The sequence below is a fragment of the Anomaloglossus baeobatrachus genome, chromosome 7 (assembly GCF_048569485.1).
Source record: "Anomaloglossus baeobatrachus isolate aAnoBae1 chromosome 7, aAnoBae1.hap1, whole genome shotgun sequence".
Classification (NCBI taxonomy): domain Eukaryota; kingdom Metazoa; phylum Chordata; class Amphibia; order Anura; family Aromobatidae; genus Anomaloglossus; species Anomaloglossus baeobatrachus.
The window spans coordinates 241967062-241987459 of record NC_134359.1 but is presented as its reverse complement, the minus strand read 5'-3'; the positions used below and the strand labels follow the sequence as shown (position 1 = coordinate 241987459).

At 43.8% G+C, this 20398-nt stretch overlaps 1 protein-coding gene across 1 annotated transcript; it reads right to left on the bottom strand.

Annotated features, from left to right (window-relative positions):
• Window positions 1-203: 203 nt before the first annotated feature.
• LOC142246675 (uncharacterized) lies at window positions 204-20380 on the bottom strand. The gene is made up of 9 exons (XM_075319740.1): window positions 20173-20380; window positions 11339-11429; window positions 10769-10951; window positions 4888-4940; window positions 1766-1805; window positions 1381-1462; window positions 1074-1213; window positions 557-628; window positions 204-242 (listed from the first exon to the last, which is right to left on the bottom strand). Exons 1-9 carry the CDS (start codon window positions 20298-20300, stop codon window positions 204-206), a joined length of 828 nt encoding a protein of 275 aa, XP_075175855.1. The 5' UTR covers window positions 20301-20380.
• Between the last annotated feature and the right edge of the window lie 18 nt (window positions 20381-20398).

The window sequence follows — 20398 nt, the reverse complement described above, 5'->3', positions numbered from 1 at the left end:
GTATGCCTCATTAGTGGCTTCAATTAGGTTTATATTGTATCTTACATGTGTGATATTTATTGAATTGACCTGCACAGACCCCTTCCCCATATTGTGCATAAAGAATTTGGTCCACTTTTTTTTGCTACACCTGAGTCTTAATTTTTACACTTTTAATTAGTAAAATATGCTCATTTTAATAATTTACTAAAATATAAAATAAACTAAAAACACTCATGGATTTTGGACTCCATATTTTGGTACTGTAGGAAAACATGGGTATATTACAGATTATGAAATTCCATAATATGAAGATACTGATACATTTTTGGTTCATTTATAGTGTTGAGCGGACCCGGACTTGAAAAATCCGGATCCGCACGGTTTCAGCGGTAGATCCGGGTCCGACCCGGACGCGGGATTCCGGTTGCACGATCTGGATTAGTTTTTTTTTTTAATTTTTCTCTCGCTCTCTCGATTCACAATTACAGATGAGTGAATCAGAGGGTCGCTGTTCATACCGAACATAGACTTCGAGTTCGAGAGAGGGGACTCTTTACGTATGCTGATCACTCACGTGAGCATAGCTGTGCTCGGGTACATTCCGGTGCTCAGCCCGATACGAGACGTTTCCAGTGAACGGCTCGCACTGGGGGTAACAACAGAGTTATCTGATGTAGCGTGCACCCAAAAAATAAATAAAGGAAAAATCCTGCCCACTGGGGGTTTAGATCAAGTTCGGGTCCTGAACCAAACTTTTTCAAAAGTCCGGCAGAACCCGCTGAACCCAAAGTTCCATGGGTCCGCTCATGTATTTTCACAATTAAAAAGGGGTTGTATGAAAAATTAAGAGTCTGTTTTTTTATTTCCTTCTTATTCAATGAAATAGGGTTGCGCTATAATAGCAACCGCAAACTTGGACAAAAGTGGTGGTGTTTCTCGGGGGTGGGCATGGAAACAGACCTTTATTTTGGAACTCATGCAATCTCCGTCCATGCTACGCAGACAGCGCAGGATTGTAGCGTGTGACAGACATCATATTGGCGGCTGTTAAATTGATACTGTGGAGTTGTATACAGACCGCAGTAACGTACTGTTAGACCCTTCACAATTTGACCGTCTTCATCCAGACATGATGTCTTTGTATTGGGAGAAGGCTCCTCACAAGCAGTGGGGATATTCACACATACGGAGTTAAGTGATTGCCTCCCACCAGATTTCAAAGGTGTTTCTCCTATTAAGAAGAGGGATACATTGGGTCACATTTATCAGTTTACAAACAGTTTGGGCACTGGCGGATACAGATGAAGGGTCCCTGTGAAAATCAGTATAGGGGCACTTTGCAGTCCAAAAATACATCAGAATGCCATCTGCTTTGGAGGTGGAAATGGGGTTACTTACCTTTTGGGGTTGCACCACTGGTATGTCCGCCCCTGAGTTTGGGGTCACAAAAGGTCACAAATTTCATATCCACGTTTAAAGACTTGCCAAAAGAATATGCCAAAAGTTGAAAAAGTTGAGTGGAGCACCAACAAAACGAGACTGCCAACAGCCTTCAGACAGATACTCCAAATTGTTGCAAATTTTGGCTTAAATCTGCACCTGCTCATCGTAGGTGTAGATCTCATTTTAGAACCGTGTAAAACTGCTCCCCATATTTAGTAAAAACGTTAATTTTGGCATTTTGCATTTTTGTAGACTTTAGTATGACATGCCAGTCTTGATAATGACGCCTTGTAATTTTCAGCATTTTATATCTGATGACTGTTTCCTCCAGAATACTTACTTTTCTGTTGGTGAAGATGGCGAGAATCATGTTCTGAAGTCTAAAATAATAAAAAATAAATAAAAAAATAAAAATCAGTTCTATGATATTACCTAGGGTAATGCAATTCAGGGATTCTTAAAGTAATTCTACACTACTAAACCAGGTAATTTTAATGGGTCTAGGGTGACTCTTCTCACCCCTCCATATTGTGACCACTGCAGCCAATCAGTCCCCTCCAGATGGATGTCAATATAGGCTTTTTGTTTTCTTACCTAAGCACATAAAGGTTTAATAATGTGGAAAACCTTTAGGTGGGTTATTCCACCAGACAACTTTGTACATAGCACTAATAGGGCATTCTGCAGTAATAAGAAGGTGCCCCCTGCATGTATTAAAATACAGATCTTTATCGGGAATGGTGTAGCCACCAACATCTCCTAAAGATGACCCACTGATTAAGTGAAATGAAGAATGTAAATTTAGTTTCCCACAAAACTGATTGTATCGTCTACCCTCTATGAACAGACCACAGATTGCCCCCTCTGTGCCAGCAGCTATCTCCTGGAAAATCTAATAGTGGTGGTGCCCATGGTACGCAGATCGTGTACGGTGACTCCTGATTTCAGGCCAAAGTCTTTTTGGATGCTATGTGGTGGAGATACCCAGAGATCAGCTGTAATCTGTGTGGATATCCAAAAGCTAATGACCAGTTTTAGTGAAGAACCATCACAGAAGAAAAAGACACTTCCATAAAATCAATGGATTGTCCATGAAACACAAGGATGTTGAATCCTCCAGCGCCAGGGACCTTCTTTGTGATCACTCTCGGCATTGGCTAATAGATAAAGGTCCAAAATAGGAACTCCAGCTCAATTATTTCCCTAATGTGGTATCTAAAATGACATGTTTTCTCAACTAGCCCATATCTGAGAAACTATTTGTTCCTTACAGTGGCCACAATTAAGTTTGCAGCAGAAGATATGAGCCTTTTGACTTCTCCGTGCGATACGGCTTGTCTGGAGCTTCGGCCGATGCCTGAAGAATGGACCGTCCCGTCACTAGAAAATGAACACAGATTTTGTTTTCTTCAGCTACATCCAGCAATACCTGACACTTTCAGAAGAAAACAGCGATACTGAATCTAACATTCAGAAGATGACTCCCGCCTAACCTCACCTGCCATATGTGATTAATGAGCCCTAAGTTACGGATCCAGTCTATTCTGTAGGCTGAACTGCTGGATCCTGAGCGACCGGAAGACCATGTGATATCCCATAATATTCCACTGTCAAAAAGAGATCAGCAGACATTATCTATATATGAACAGCTACTCTCTGATGTCACCACTAATGCGGGCGTCACACGAGACGATCTATCGTACGATGCATCGTCGAAGGTCACGGTTTTTGTGACGCACATCCGGCGTCGTTTGCGACGTCGTTCCGTGTGACACCTACAAGCGACGCAAAACGTTTGCAAATCATGTACAAATCGTTTATCTGTCACTCGTCGCTCATTTTTAAAAAATTGTTTATTTTTCTTTCAGCTGGTTGTTCATCGTACCCGGGGTAGCACACATCGCTCCGTGTGACATCCCTGGAACGATGAACACAGCTTACCTGCGTCCCGCGGCACCCGCTGGCTATGCGGAAGGAAGGAGGTGGGCAGGATGTTACGTCCCACTCATCTCCGCCCCTCCGCTTCTATTGGCCGGCCACCGTGTGACCTCGCTGTGACGCCGAACGTCACTCCCCCTTCAGGAAGAGGATGTTCGCCGCTCACAGCGAGGTCGCTCAGCAGGTAAGTGCGTGTGACGGCGGTTTAACGACTTTGTGCAACACTGGCAGCGATTTGCCCGTGACGCACAAACGACGGGGGCGGGTATGATCGCTCGTGCGATCGCACGATAGATTGTACCGTGTGACGCCGGCATAACCTTATGATTCCTGAGAGATCTGCACCAATCTAATGTATATGGGGGTCTCGTAAGCCTAACATGGGAATGGGGTTACATGGGACTATCCGATTTCTAATTTTTTCCTCCAAATGAGCAGAATTTGAGGTGTTTATCAACACCATCAGCAGGAGTAAAGGTGTTACATAGAGATGAAATAAAATTTTACAAAGGTAACTTGTCCAAAACTATACTTGAATTCTTCATTATCCTGTCACTGCCACTATTCGGGCCTCCATTTCTATACAAATGATAAGCCATGAATATTAGATGAGTGGGGTCCAACATCCGGCACCGCCACCTATCAGCTGTTTTCTGCTCTGGTGGGATGTAAACTACTCCATACTCTGTGTATTGGTTACTTCCAAAAAGTGCAGCTCTTACTCACCAATCTCAAAATGATGACCTATAGTGTAAGTCATCAATATCACAAGGCTGGACTACACCTTTAATAGTGGCTCATTTCTAGTGATGAGTGAGCACTACCATGCTCGGGTGCTCAGTACTTGTAACTAGTGATGAGCGGGCACTACCATGCTTGGGTGCTCAATACTCTTAACTAGTAATGAGTGAGTACTACCATGCTCGGGTGCTTGGTACTCATAACTAGTGATGAGCGGGCACTACCATGCTCGGGTGCTCAATACTCGTAACTAGTGATGAGCGAGCACTACCATGCTCAGGTGCTTGGTACTTGTAACTATTGATGAGTGAGCACTACCATGCTTAGTACTCGTAACTAGTGATGAGTGAGCACTACCATGCTCAAGTGCTTGGTACTTGTAACTAGTGATGAGCGAGCACTACCATGCTTGGGTGGTCGGTAATAGTAACGAGCAGTTGGATGCTTGGATGGGTACAACTTGAGCATGCGAGTATAATGAAAGTCAATGGGGTAACCTTGCTGAAAAATGTTTGAGTCTCCCTTTGACTTTCATTATACTCAGGTGCTCGAATCACCCCCATATGAGCATCCAAGTGCTTGTTACAAATACCGAGTACTCGAGCATAGTAGTGCCCACTCATCACTACTCATTACCCATTGTACAAAGTGCCTGACCATACAAAATGTATTCATGTGCCAAAAAAATCCTGATAAGTTTTTTAAAAATGATTTTTCCTGTATTGCACCATTACATTTTAATCTTGATATGAAGACAATTTATCTAGAAGGAGTTTTATCTACCTGTCTTTCCAGTTTATGCCTCTCAGGAAAACATAATTTGTAGTAAACCGCTCCTGTGAAAATAGATCATAAACATATATTGTAAAAATGTAACGGAAACAAAATCTAAAGAGATTTTCCAATCTGTCAGCAGATTCCACCTACATAAACTCTTAGGGGTACTTTGCACGTTGCGACATCACTAGCATCGGCTAGCAATGCCGAGCGCGATAGTCCCCGCCCCCGTCGCACATGTGATATCTTGTGATAGCTGCCGTAGCGAACATTATCGCTACGGCAGCTTCACATGGACTTACCTGCTCTGCGACGTCGCTGTGGCCGGCGACCCGCCTCCTTCCTAAGGGGGCGGGTCGTGCGACGTCACAGCGACGTCACACAGCAGGCAGCCAATAGAAGCGGAGGGGCGGAGATGAGCGGGACGTAAACATCCCGCCCACCTCCTTCCTTCCGCATTGGCGGTGGAGGCAGATGTTCCTCGCTCCTGCGGCTTCACACACAGCGATGTGTGCTGCCGCAGGAACGAGGAACAACATCGTATCTCCTATTGGTGCGACATTATGAAAATGACCGACGCTACACAGATCACCGATTTTCGACGCTTTTGCGATTGTTTATCGGCGCATCTAGGCTTTACACGTTGCAATGTCGTTACCGGCGCCAGATGTGCGTCACTTTCGATTTGACCCTGACGATATCGCAGTAGCTATGTCGCAGCGTGCAAAGTACCCCTTAGTGTTTGTGCCCACATTGCAGATTTTTTTCTGCACATGAAACTGCATCTCTTGGCAAGAAAAACAGTGCGGCTAAAATATGCATTTTTTTCCATGTGTTTTTTTAAAGCATTGAGATAGGAAAAACGCTGGGAAAAAATTCAGAAACAATTGGTATGTCAATTGTTTGGTGCAGGTTTTTTCCACGAAAATCTGCAATAATCTATAATAATCCAAGCATCCCTGAGAAAATAATCTATTATTCGGTCACACACAGCATGCAAAAGAGTCATTAAAGACATTAAAGGGGCTGTCAGGATTAAGGGGTTGTCCGGAAATATTTATTTTAATTCCTATGGGCCTGAAAACTACCTGCCTATTCTGCCCGGTGCAGATCTTTGTGAGCACAGAGAGGTCCAAACGCTTCTGATGGCGGTTCTGCAGCTTCCACTAGCATTACAACATCAGAGCAGCAATTTATCTTCCGCTCTAACATGTTGACGGACTACTTAACCGTGGGTTACGGACTGTCAATCAATCAGCATGACGCCAGCAGACACACCTCGATGACAGAGCAGCTCGGGAGAGGTGTGACACATCAGAGTCTCCGACAGTAGAGGTTCGTGACGACTGTGAACCGGTGCCGGGTAGAAGTTAGGGCTGCCTGCCTGTTAGTTCTCAAGTCCATAGTTAAAGGGAACCTGTCACCAGATTTGGCGATTATAAGCTGCGACCACCACTAGTGAGCCCTTATATACAGAATTCTGTAATACTGTATATAAGTGCCCAGGCCACTCTGTATAACATAAAAAACACTTATTATACTCACCTAGGGGCGGGCCGGTCCAATGGGTGTTCCTGCTCCCGGTCTGGCGCCTCCTCTTTGCTGCGACTGCCGTCCTACCCAGCCCAGTGTACATGACGCGTTCCGCGTCATCCACACAGGCTGGTATTGTGATCCTGTGCAGGCGCACTTTGATCTGTCCTGCTGAGGGCAGGCACGAGGAAAGGCCAATGTCCGCCTGTGCATGCGCACTGCAATACTTTGATCTGCCCTCAGTAGGGCAGATCAAAGTGCGCCTGCGCAGGACTGCAATGTCAGCCTGTGTAGATTGCATAGACATGTCATCCACATGGGCCTGTGAAGAAGGAGGATGGCGATCGCAGCAGAAAGAAGGTGCAGGACTGGAGAGCAGCAACACCCATCGGACCGGACCCCCCCAGGTGAGTATAATAAGTGGGGTTTTTTACGTTCTACAGAATGGCCTGGGCACTTACATACAGCATTTTAGAATGCTGTATATAGGGGCTGACTGGTTGTGGCCATAGCTTATAGTCGCCAAATCTGGCGACAGGTTCCCTTTAAAAACTAAAATTGTCCTGGGCAAATTAAAACAAGTTATCACCTGTCTACATGATGGGTGAGCGCACAACCATGTTCGGGTGCTCAGTACTTGATAAGAGCAGTTGGATGTTCGGATGGGCGTTACTTGAGCACCCAAGTATAATGGAAGTCAATGGGGAACTCAAGCATTTTTCCGGAAGATTTCCCAGAAAAATACTTCAATCCCCCCATTGACTCACATTATACTTAAATACTTGAGTTGCGCCCATCTGAGCATCCAACTGCTGAAGCACCCGAGCATGGTACTGCTCACTCATCACTAGTGATAATTCATTGATCGGTGGTCCAACAGCTGGGAATATGCATGTCATGTCCGACGGATTCAAACCTTTAATAACCAGAATAACAAATTAATGAATGTACTTAGAAGACATTGGGGCATTCTGATGGCTGACTCTCATCTTTTTAAGATAGTCCTTCAATTCTTGGCAGTGACCTTTGGGAAAGGAAATTCCCTCAGGGACAAACTAATCCATAGTATCTATGACCCTCCAAGCTCTCCAAGTGCCTGGTTTGACTGGAGGATAATGGGATCTTTTAGATGTGTTTCATGACAGATCTGTGGGTACATTAGACCAAAAAGCTTTTACAAGTGTTGTTACTAATAGGATATATGGGATTAGGAGTTTTGCCACTTGTAAGATGACCGGGGTTGTCAATGAGATACATTTCGGCAAAATGGATGTTATTTCTTTTTGTGGTATTGACATGGTCAATGACCTGAAGAGAGCTGGGACCACAGTCTCAATGCTTACCGTTAGTAACACACTATGCTGTCATAGATTAAAATCCTACTGGGCACGCAAGTGCCCCTACTCACGTCATCACATGTCCAGACGAATTTAAAGTTCGCCAATGACCATCTGGATGATCCAGAGGAGGCATGGCAAAAGGTCATGTAGTCAGATTAGACCAAACTAGACCTTTTTGGTATCAACTCCACTTGCCGTGTTTGGAGGAACAAGGATGAGTACAACCTCAAAAACACCATACCAACTATGAAGCATGGGGATGGAAACTTTATACTTTGGGGGTGATTTTCTGCAAAGGGAACAGGATGACTGCACCTTATTGAAGGGAGGATGGATGGGGTCATGTACTGCAATATTCTGGCCAAAAACCTCCTTCCCTCACAGTATGAGCATAGAATATGGGTCATGGCTGAGTCTTACAGCAGATCAATGACCCGAAACACACGGCAAGAGAAACTTAAGGCCACTTTACACACAGCGAGCTACACTGAGGCCGGCGAACCGCCTCCTTTCTAAGGGGGCGGTTCGTGCGGCGTCACATCGATGTCACTAAGTGACCACCCAATAGAAGCGGAGGAGCGGAGATGAGCGGCCGTAACATCCTGCCCACCTCCTTCCTTCCTCATTGCCGGCGGCCGCAGGTACAATGTTGTTCCTCGTTCCTGCGGTGTCACACATAGCGATGTGTGCTGCCGCAGGAATGATGCACAACCTGCATCCAAAAGCAGCAACGATATTTGAGATTGGGGATGGAGCATGATGGGGGGTGCGCAGCATGGGGGATGGAACACGATGGGAGCTGCGCAGCATGGGGGATGGAGCACGATGAGGGGTGCGCAGCATGGGGGATGGAGCACGATGATTGGTGCACACCTCCCCCCAAAACACACACACACACACCCCGCCACACGCGCACCACACAACACACCACACACACACTGGGAACCACAAACACTGCCCTACACAGACACCCACACACAGACAACGCCGCACACACACAACACCCAACACACAAACACCGCGGCATACATAAATATACGCACATTCCGCGCAACACACACACTGCACAAAACATACCTCCCCCCAAAACACACACAACGCAACACACATACAACACCGCTCTCACACCGCCCCACCCAGACAACACCCAGAACATTTACAGCGCCGTACACAAACACTGGCAACTACACACAACAACATCCATATATATATATATATATATATATATACAGTTAGGTCCAGAAATATTTGGACAGTGACACAATTTTCGCGAGTTGGGCTCTGCATGCCACCACATTGGATTTGAAATGAAACCTCTACAACAGAATTCAAGTGCAGATTGTAACGTTTAATTTGAAGGTTTGAACAAAAATATCTGATAGAAATTGTAGGAATTGTACACATTTCTTTACAAACACTCCACATTTTAGGAGGTCAAAAGTAATTGGACAAATAAACCAAACCCAAACAAAATATTTTTATTTTCAATATTTTGTTGCGAATCCTTTGGAGGCAATCACTGCCTTAAGTCTGGAACCCATGGACATCACCAAACGCTGGGTTTCCTCCTTCTTAATGCTTTGCCAGGCCTTTACAGCCGCAGCCTTCAGGTCTTGCTTGTTTGTGGGTCTTTCCGTCTTAAGTCTGGATTTGAGCAAGTGAAATGCATGCTCAATTGGGTTAAGATCTGGTGATTGACTTGGCCATTGCAGAATGTTCCACTTTTTTGCACTCATGAACTCCTGGGTAGCTTTGGCTGTATGCTTGGGGTCATTGTCCATCTGTACTATGAAGCGCCGTCCGATCAACTGTGCGGCATTTGGCTGAATCTGGGCTGAAAGTATATCCCGGTACACTTCAGAATTCATCCGGCTACTCTTGTCTGCTGTTATGTCATCAATAAACACAAGTGACCCAGTGCCATTGAAAGCCATGCATGCCCATGCCATCACGTTGCCTCCACCATGTTTTACAGAGGATGTGGTGTGCCTTGGATCATGTGCCGTTCCCTTTCTTCTCCAAACTTTTTTCTTCCCATCATTCTGGTACAGGTTGATCTTTGTCTCATCTGTCCATAGAATACGTTTCCAGAACTGAGCTGGCTTCATGAGGTGTTTTTCAGCAAATTTAACTCTGGCCTGTCTATTTTTGGAATTGATGAATGGTTTGCATCTAGATGTGAACCCTTTGTATTTACTTTCATGGAGTCTTCTCTTTACTGTTGACTTAGAGACAGATACACCTACTTCACTGAGAGTGTTCTGGACTTCAGTTGATGTTGTGAACGGGTTCTTCTTCACCAAAGAAAGTATGCGGCGATCATCCACCACTGTTGTCATCCGTGGACGCCCAGGCCTTTTTGAGTTCCCGAGCTCACCAGTCAATTCCTTTTTTCTCAGAATGTACCCGACTGTTGATTTTGCTACTCCAAGCATGTCTGCTATCTCTCTGATGGATTTTTTCTTTTTTTTCAGCCTCAGGATGTTCTGCTTCACCTCAATTGAGAGTTCCTTAGACCGCATGTTGTCTGGTCACAGCAACAGCTTCCAAATGCAAAACCACACACCTGTAATCAACCCCAGACCTTTTAACTACTTCATTGATTACAGGTTAACGAGGGAGACGGCTTCAGAGTTAATTGCAGCCCTTAGAGTCCCTTGTCCAATTACTTTTGGTCCCTTGAAAAAGAGGAGGCTATGCATTACAGAGCTATGATTCCTAAACCCTTTCTCCGATTTGGATGTGAAAACTCTGATATTGCAACTGGGAGTGTGCACTTTCAGCCCATATTATATATATATAATTGTATTTCTGAACATGTTTTTGTAAACAGCTAAAATAACAAAACTTGTGTCACTGTCCAAATATTTCTGGACCTAACTGTATATAACAAAAATCATACATTAACTACACAATACGTAAATTCTAGAATACCCGATGCGTTAGTATCGGGCCACCTTCTAGTTATATATATATATATAAGCCCTATGTGAAGCTCACGGCCTGTGACATACAGGGATGGTGAAGGACGACATGTTCTCCCTGATTCTCCTCTGCACTTGCTGCCTGTGATCCAGATTTATCTCCACCTTCTTGTTTCGTCCAGATTTCCCCGTGTAGGATCTGAGGGAAGCTTCCAACTTATTATCCCAAAAGTTTTCCTTTCGCCTCCGAGAACGCTGGTCTTGTTCTGCAAACTGAAAGAAGAGACACAGTCATCTCTCCTGACGCGTCGGCTTCAGTAACGCCATGCATTCCCCATAGAATAACAGGAAAAGCAGTAATAACCATACCCTCTGTCTTCTAAAATTCCTCTGTAATTCCTCATGTAAATGTATATTGCAAGTGGGTGCTACCCTTTCCATAGATAATAGGGTTATCTGTACACAATGGGACACAGTCAGCGCTGATTGTACCATGTAGACTCTAATGAGACCCAACTTGTGAGCAACGTGATTGGTAACCCCAAGTTGTCAATGTATTAATACATTTCCAGGAGGAATAACAGAGTGACAGAAGCCAGCAATCTAAAGAAAAAAGCAGGTTACCGAGATGACACATTCTTACAGTATTGCTTAACTTACCTGATATAATCTTTGTTTTCCATTTGAGTCTTTTTCCTTTATAGATAAATCAAATCCAGCTTCTTTTCTTTCTACATCAAGATAATATTTTCTGCAATTAAATAATTTCCATTTTAAATATGTTAATTACAATAATGGAAAATCGGATAAAGTCACAAAGAACTGAAATCTACACTATGTTCCAAATTATTATGCAAAAAGAGTTTTGGAGTGATAAGGTTAGAAATGTTTTGTGTGTCATGTAAACTCATTGCTGGTGATGTGTGTCAGGGCTCTTTATATCACTGAAAGCAATTGCAGAGACCTGTGCACATTAGTTTGGAAGTTGTGTCCAAATAAAGGCAAGACTACTTAAGAAGGCTGTTCCACATTATTAAGCAGCCTACATTTTTTGCCAAAATGGGAAAGAAAAAGGATGTGTCGTCTGCTGAGAAGCAATTGTGGAGTATTTAGGTGAAGGCATGACTACAATCAACATTGCCAAGACACTTCATCGTGATCATCGCACAATCAAGAAGCATGTAGCTGATTCACAGTACACGCGTGTGCGTGCTGATAAGGGAAAATTGAGGACTCTTTCCAACAGGCAATTGCGTCAGGTTAAAAGAGCAGCTGCTAAAATGCCTTGTCATAGCAGCAGACAAGTTTTTGAAGCTGCTGGTGCCTCCAACGTCCCCCGAACAACAAGATGCAGGGTCCTTCAGAGGTTTGCAGCTGTGCGTAAGCCATCCTGTTGCCACCTCTATCCACTGCACACAAGCAGAAATGGCTCCAGTGGGCCAATCGATACATGAAGACTGACTTCCAAACTGTTTTGTTCACCGATGAGTGCCGTGCAACGCTCGATGGTCCAGATGGATGGAGTGGAGCATGGCTGGTTGATGGACACCCCATGAAAACACGGCTAAGGTGCCAACAAGGAGGAGGTGGAGTAATGTTTTGGGCTGGAATCATGGGGAGAGAGATTGCCGGCCCCTTTAGGATCCCAGAAGGGGTAAAGATGAACTCCATAATCTATGTGGAGTTTCTAAAACAGCACTTCCTGCCATGGTTCAGGAGGAAGAACAGTGTATTCCGCAGCAAGATCATTTTCATGCATGATAATGCACCGTCTCATGCTGCAAATAACACATCTGCATCTCTGGCTGCTATGGGCATAAAAGAGTACAAACTTATGGTGTGGCCACCATCTTCCCCTGACCTCAACCCCATTGAGAATCTCTGGAGCATCATCAAAAGGAGTGTCTATGATGGCGGGAGGCAGTTCATATCTAAGCAACAGCTCTGGGAGGGTATTCTGTCCACATGCAAAACAATTGAAGCACAAACCATCCAAAAACTGCCAAATTCAATGGACGAGAGAGTTCAGAAGCTTCTTTCAAACAAGGGGTCCTATGTGCAAATGTAACATCACCTAGAATTAAGTTTTGACTTGAAAACGGTTTGATTTCATTTTGTAATAAGCTGAAAATGCTTAGAATTTCACAATTGACTATTTTGTTTTTCAAAATAAAAATAAAAAGGTTGAAAACTCTGCTGTGCTTAATAATTTGGAACATGCATTTTGAGCGTTTATTATTTTTAAAAATATACTGTTTTCATAGGCAGTTTGATCAAAAACATTTCAATTGTACTCGAATAGTAGATGACTGGAAAATAACAATGACTGCAATTCAGAAAGTTAATTTAGGAAAATATGAAAAAATATTTTTTGCATAATAATTTGGAACACAGTGTATACGTCTTCTGTCTATATAACCAATTTACAAAATTAAACCAAACACAAAAGAATAAAATAATATATTCTAATAATATATTCTTTGTTGTGAAACAGAATTTTTTTTAAAAAATGGGGTGTAGTACCAAAAAAAGTGCGCTAGGTGGCGTACCAGTACAGCAGGAGACGGGAAAGTGGTTAAGATATCAATGCAATGCCAATGATATACACTGCGTGCAGAATTATTAGGCAAGTTGTATTTTAGAGAATTTTTTTTATTATTGATTAACAACTATGTCCTCAATCAACCCAAAAGACTCATAAATATTAAAGCTTAATATTTTTGGAAGTTGGAGTGGTTTTTTTTAGATTTGGCTATCTTAGGAGGATATCTGTTTATGCAAGTAACTATTACTGTGCAGAATTATTAGGAAACTTAATAAAAACCAAATATATTCCCATCTCACTTGTTTATTTTCACCAGATAAACCAATATAACTGCACAAAATTTAGAAATAAACATTTCTGCCATGCAAAAACAAAACCCCCAAAAAATGAGTGACCAATATAGCCACCTTTCTTTATGATGACACTCAACAGCCGACCATCCATAGATTCTGTCAGTTGCTTAATCTGTTTACGATCAACATTGCGTGCAGCAGCCACCACAGCCTCCAGACACTGTTCCGAGAGGTGTACTGTTTTCCCTCCCCGTAGATCTCACATTTTATGAGGGACCACAGGTTCTCTATGGGGTTCAGATCAGGTGAACAAGGTGGCCATGTCATTATTTTTTCATCTTTTAGACCTTTACTGGCCAGCCATGCTGTGGAGTAGTTGGATGCATGTGATGGAGCATTGTCCTGCATGAAAATCATGTTTATCATGAATGATACCGACTTCTTCCTGTACCACTGCTTGAAGAAGTTGTCTTCCAGAAACTGGCAGTAGGTCTGGGGGTTGAGATTCACTCCATCCTCAACCCGAAATGGTCCCACAAGTTCATCTTTGATGATCCCAGCCCATACCAGTACCCCACCTCCACCTTGCGGGCGTCTGAGTCTGAGTGGAGCTCTCTGCCATTTACTGATCCACCCTCTGGCCCATCCATCTGGCCCATCAAGAGTCACTCTCATTTCATCAGTCCATAAAACCTTTGAAAAATCAGTCTTAAGATATTTCTTGGCCCAGTCTTGAAGTTTTATCTTATATTTCAATTTTCAGATATCTGAAGGCGCCTAGTTCATTTATACAAACAACGATATGCAAGTACAAGTGAGATGGGAATGTCCAGCTATCATACTGCTCAGGAAGGAGACGGGTTTTGTGTATCAGAGATGAACGTGTTTAAATCAGACATGTGCACATGAACCCAAGGACAAAAGTAAAAGACATTGTGAAGATGCTGGCGGAAGCTGGTATGATTATGTCATTATCCACAGTGAAACAAGTACTGTATCAATGTGGGCTGAAAGGCCACTCTGCCAGGAAGAAGCCATTGCTCCAAAATAAACATAAAAAAGCCAGAACAATGTTTGCAAATGCACACAGGAACAAAGACCTTAATTTTTAGAGACATGTCCTGTGGTCTAGACGAAAATAAAATTGAACTGTTTGGCCATAATGGCTATTGTTACAGTTTGAGGAAAAAGGGAGAAGCTTTGAAGTCTAAGGACACCATCTCAGCTGAGAAACACAGGGCCAGCAGCATCATGTTGTGGGGTTGTTTTGCTGCAGGACAGACAGGTGCACTTCACAAAATATATGACATCATGAGGAAAGAAGATTATGTGTCAATACTGAAGCAACATCTCAAGACATCAGCCAGGAACTTAAAGCTTGGGTGAAAATGGGTCTTTCAAATGGACAATGACCCGAAGCATACTGACAAACGTGTTACAAAGTGGCTTAACCCCTTTACGACCGCCGATACGCCTTTTAACGGCGGTAAATAAGGGTACTTTTTCCGATCCGCCGCTTTTTAACGGCGGTCGGAAAAAAGGGTCTAGCGCCCCCCAGAGTCAGAAAATTTCCGGGGTCTCAGCTGCCGGGGGTAGCTGAGACCCTGGAGATCATGATTCGGGCCGGTTTTTCCGGTCCCCGCTCACCTGATGACCGGTATACACCGTATACCGATCATCAAGTTATAGTAAATGACCGCGCCGGTAAAAAATGATTTATCTCCCATCTGGCATGATCAAACATGCCAGATGGGAGATAAATCTTTTTCCCGGTTCCCTCCGGTCCCCCGGTGTCCCCAAAGTGCCCCCCCCCGACCCCCAACCCCCTCCCGAAAATCCAAGATGGCCGCGCGCACCGGCGATCACAGCAGCGCGCCGGCCGCATTTCCACTGTTCCTATGGTTTCTGTCGTATGTGCCATAACACATACGACAGAAACCTGCTCCCTAGGCCCCGCCGGGTCCCCCCCTACCCCCCCCTGGTGTTCCCCGGTGTCCCCCGGTGTCATACATACCTGTCGCAGCTCTGATCCCCCGCGGCCCCCTCCTCCGGCTCCTTCTCTGCAGACTCCGGTCACATGAGCAGAGCGCAACTGTCAGCTTCCTGTGTTCAGGACGCTGGCTGCTCGCACTCTGCAGCTGTGACCCAGGGAGAGTGGGTGCAGATTCTTTGCACCCACTCTCCTCAAATGGAGGGTCTGCCCTCCTAGAAAATGGGGGATACGTTCCCTGAACGTGTCCCCCATATTCTAGAAGGTCCAGAGGCGACGTGGGACATCCAAATGGATTATTGTGGATTTTTTTTTTTCTTTTCAATAAATTGGTCAATCAGGGAATGTTTGGGGGAGTGTTTTTTCAAATAAATTTTTTTTTGTTGTCAATTTTTTTTTTATTACTGTCAATTAGTTATGTCGGGTATCTGATAGACGCCGTGACATAACTAATTGCTGGGCTTGATGCCAGGTGACATTACACACCTGGTATCAACCCCATTCATTACCCCGTTAGCCAACGCACCAGGGCGCGGGATGAGCTGGGGCGAAGCGCCAGAATTGGCGCATCTAATGGATGCGCCACTTCTGGGGCGGCTGCGGCCTGCTATTTTTAGGCTGGGAAGAGTCCAATAACCGTGGCTCTTCCCATCCTGAGAATACCAGACCCCAGCTGTCAGCTTCACCTTGGCTGGTGATCTAATTTGGGGGGACCCCACGTTTGTTTTTTTTTTTTAATTATTTATTTATAAATAATTAAAAAAAAAAAACAGCTTGGGGAGCCCTCCAAATTGATCACCAGACAAGATGAAGCTGTCAGCTGTGGTTTGCAGGCTACAGCTGTCTGCTTTACCCTAGCTGGCTATCAAAAATAGGGGGGACCCCACGTCATTTATTTTAATTCTTTTTTTTTTTTTTGGGCTAAATACAAGGCTAGGCATCCTTTAGTGTCACATGAAAGGCAGGTAAGGGGAGCTTCCTCGTTCCTGCGGCGTCACGCATAGCGATGTGTGCTGCCGCAGGAGCGACGAACTACATCGTTACTGCTGCAGTAACGATAATCGAGAATGGACCCCCATGTCACCGATGAGCGATTTTGCACGTTTTTGCAACGATGCAAAATCGCTCATCGGTGTCACACGCAGCAACATCGCTAATGCGGCCGGATGTGCGTCACCAATTCCGTGACCCTAACGACTCCGCATTAGCGATGTCGCAGCGTGTAAAGCCCCCTTAACAGTGAGAAATTTTTTGATACAGCAACAGTTTTGTGAAGTACCTGTGGATTCAAAATGTTTACTATACTCCTGAATAAAATCCTTGAGGGGTCCAGTTTCCAAAATGAGGTCACTTGTGGGGGGTTTCTGATGTATAGGTGCCCAAGGGGCCCTGCTAATGTGACATGGTGCGCGCAATTTACTTCAACTTTTCCAAAATTCAAATGGTGCTCCTTCCATTCCAAGCCCTCCCATTTATCCAAACAAAGGTTTTTGGCCACATGTGTGGTATCCCTGCGCTCACAAGAAATTAGATAACAACCTGTGGGGTACACGTTTTGTTGTTGCCTCTTGAAAAAGTGAAAAATGTGTCGCTAAATCAACATTTTTGTGAAAAAAATGAAAATTTCAATATGGCAACCTAAGCTTATCAAATTCTGTGAAGTATTCGTGGATTCAAAATGCTCAATATACACCTAGATTAAAGCCTTGAGGGGTCTTATTTCCAGAATGGGGTCACTTGTGGGGGACCTCCACTGCTTAGGCACCTCAGGGGTTCTCCTAATGCAACATGGCGTCCGCTATTGATTCCAGCCAATTTTGCAGTCAAATTGCACTCCTTCTCTTCTGAGCCCTGTAGTGTGCCCAAACAGTTGATTTCCACCACATACAAGATATCAACAAACTCAGGAGAAATTGCGCAATAAATTTCATGGTGATTTTTTTCCTGTTACCCTTGTGAAAAAAAAAGCTACCTGGTTGAAGTAACAATTTTGTGGTAAAATTTTATTTTTTTATTTTCATGGCTCAACGTTATAAACTTCTGTAAAGCACCTGGGGGTTCAGGGTACTCACCAAACATCAAGATAAATTCCTTGAGAGGCCTAGTTTCCAATATGGGGTCACTTGTGGTGTTTTTTTGCTGTTTACGTACCTTAGGGGTCCTCCAAATGCGACATGGTGCCCGCAATCTTTTTCAGCCAAATTTCCTTTCCAAAATTCAAATATTGCTCCTTCCGTTCCAAGCCCTCCCATTTCTCCAAACAAAGGTTTCAGACCACAAGTGAGGTATCACCGCGCTCATAAAAAAGTGGGTAACAAACATTGGGGTCACATTTTTGGAATTACCTCTTGAAAAAGTGAAAAAATTGATGCTAAAGCAACATTTTTGAGAAAAAAATGAAAATTTTCAATGTGACAACGTAACGTTATCAAAATCTGTGAAGTACCTGTGGATCCAAAATGCTCACTATACCCCTAGATAGAAGCCTTAAGGGGTCTAGTTTCCAAAATGGTGTCACTTGTAAGGGGTTTCTGCTGTTTAGGTACCTTGGCGGACATGTAAATGCAACATGGTGCCCGCAATCTATTTCAGCCAAATTTGCTTTCCAAAATTCAAATATTGCTCCTTCTGTTCCGAGCCCTCCCATTTGTCCAAACAAAGGTTTCTGACCACATGTGGGGTATCGGCGCGTTCATAAGAAAGTGGGTAACAAGTTTTGGGGTTCATTTTGTTGTGTTATTTCTTCTAAAAGTGAACAAATTTGGGGTAGAGCAACATTTTAGGTAAAATTTTATTTTTTGCTTTTTTTCATTCCACTTTGCTTTAGTTCCTGTGAAGCACCTGAAGGGTTAATAAACTTCTTGGATGTGGTTTTGAGTACTTTGAGGGGTGCTGTTTTGAGAATGGTGTCACTTTTAGGTATTTTCTGTCACTTAGGCCTCTCAAAGTCACTTCAAATGTGATGTGGTCCCTAAAAAAATGGTTTTGTGAATTTTGTTGAAAAAATGGGAAATTGCTGATGAACTTTGACCCCTTCTAACTTCCTAACCCCAAAACATTTTGTTTCAGAAATTGCGCTAATGTAAAGTAGACATGTGGGAAATGTTATTTATTAACTGTTTTGTGTGACATAACTCTCTGGGTTAAGGGCATAAAAATTAAAAGTTTGAAAATTGCAAAATTTTCAAAATTTTCATCAAATTTCCGATTTTTTCACAAATAAAAGCAAAAAATATCGTTCTAAATTTATAACTATCATGAAGTACAATATGTCACGAAAAAACAATGTCAGAATCGCCAGGATCCGTTGAAGCGTTCCAGAGTTATGACCTCATAAAGTGACACTGGTCAGAATTGCAAAAAATGGCCTGGGCATTAAGTACAAAACTGGCTTCGTCCTTAAGGGGTTAAGGATAACAAAGTCAATGTTTTGGAGTGGCCATCACAAAGCCCTGATCTCAATCCTATTGAAAATTTATGGGCAAAGATGAAAAGGCCGGTGCGAGCAAGGCGACCTACAAACATGGCTCAGTTACACCAGTTCTGTCAGGAGGAATGGGCCCAAATTCCTACCAACTATTGTGAGCCGCTTGTGGAAGGATCCACAACCAAAACATTTCACCCAAGTCATACAGTGTAAGGAAAATGGTACCAAATACTAATGAAATGGAGGGAAACTTTTGACTTTGCAGAAAGTAATAAAAATGCCATAAAACATTCTCTCATTATTCTGACATTTGTCAAATATAAATAATTTTGGTTCCTAATTGGCCTAAAACAGGAAAGGTTTATTCTGATTTCATGTCAGATAGTGAGGAAAACCTGCAGATGTGTTTTTATAGAGAGCAGCGGGAAAAACCTGCAGATATGTCAGTATACAGAGCAGAGGGGAAAACCTGCAGATGTGTCTTTATAGAGAGCGGAGGGAAAAACCTGCAGATGTGTCTTTATAGAGAGCGGCGGGAAAAACCTGCAGATATGTCAGTATAGAGAGCGGAGGGGAATACCTGCAGATGTGTCTATAAAGAGAGCGGAGGGAAAAACCTGCAGATGTGTCTATAAAGAGAGCGGAGGGAAAAACCTGCAGATGTGTCTTTATAGAGAGCGGAGGGGGAAAACCTGCAGATGTGTCTATAAAGAGAGCGGAGGGGAGAAACCTGCAGATGTGTCTTTATAGAGAGCGGCGGGAAAAACCTGCAGATGTGTCTTTATAGAGAGCGGAGGGGAAAACCTGCAGATGTGTCTATAAAGAGAGCGGAGGGGAGACACCTGCAGATGTGTCTTTATAGAGAGCGGAGGGAAAAACCTGCAGATGTGTCTATAAAGAGAGCGGAGGGGAAAAACCTGCAGATGTGTCTTTATAGAGAGCGGCGGGAAAAACCTGCAGATGTGTCTTTATAGAGAGCGGCGGGAAAAACCTGCAGATGTGTCTTTATAGAGAACAGAGGGGAAAACCTGCAGATGTGTCTTTATAGAGAGCAGAGGGGAAAACCTGCAGATGTGTCTTTATAGAGTGCGGAGGGAATGTTTTGGTTTTAACTGTATGTGTCTCTTTCTGCCTCTCTAGCTGTCTGTCTTTCTCTGTGTCTGTCTAACTCTCTGTCGTCTGCCTCTCTCTCTGTCTTTCTCTGTGTCTGTCTGTCTGTCTGTCTCAGCCCGCACTCACAGCCTTGCAGCCACTGCTGGGATGATGACATTACTGGGCACCGTGCAGTCCATGCTCCTCTCTCGCTGCCTCCAGTATTCTGCAGGTGGATGTTGTTTGCAGTCATAGTAACACAGGGTGTGGACCATGAAGCAAGTTCACAACCAGCAAGGTAAGAATAGTCTTGTACAAAATGGCGCCTGTACTGCGGACATCTGTAGAAAACTAATTTTAGCTCTACAAATGT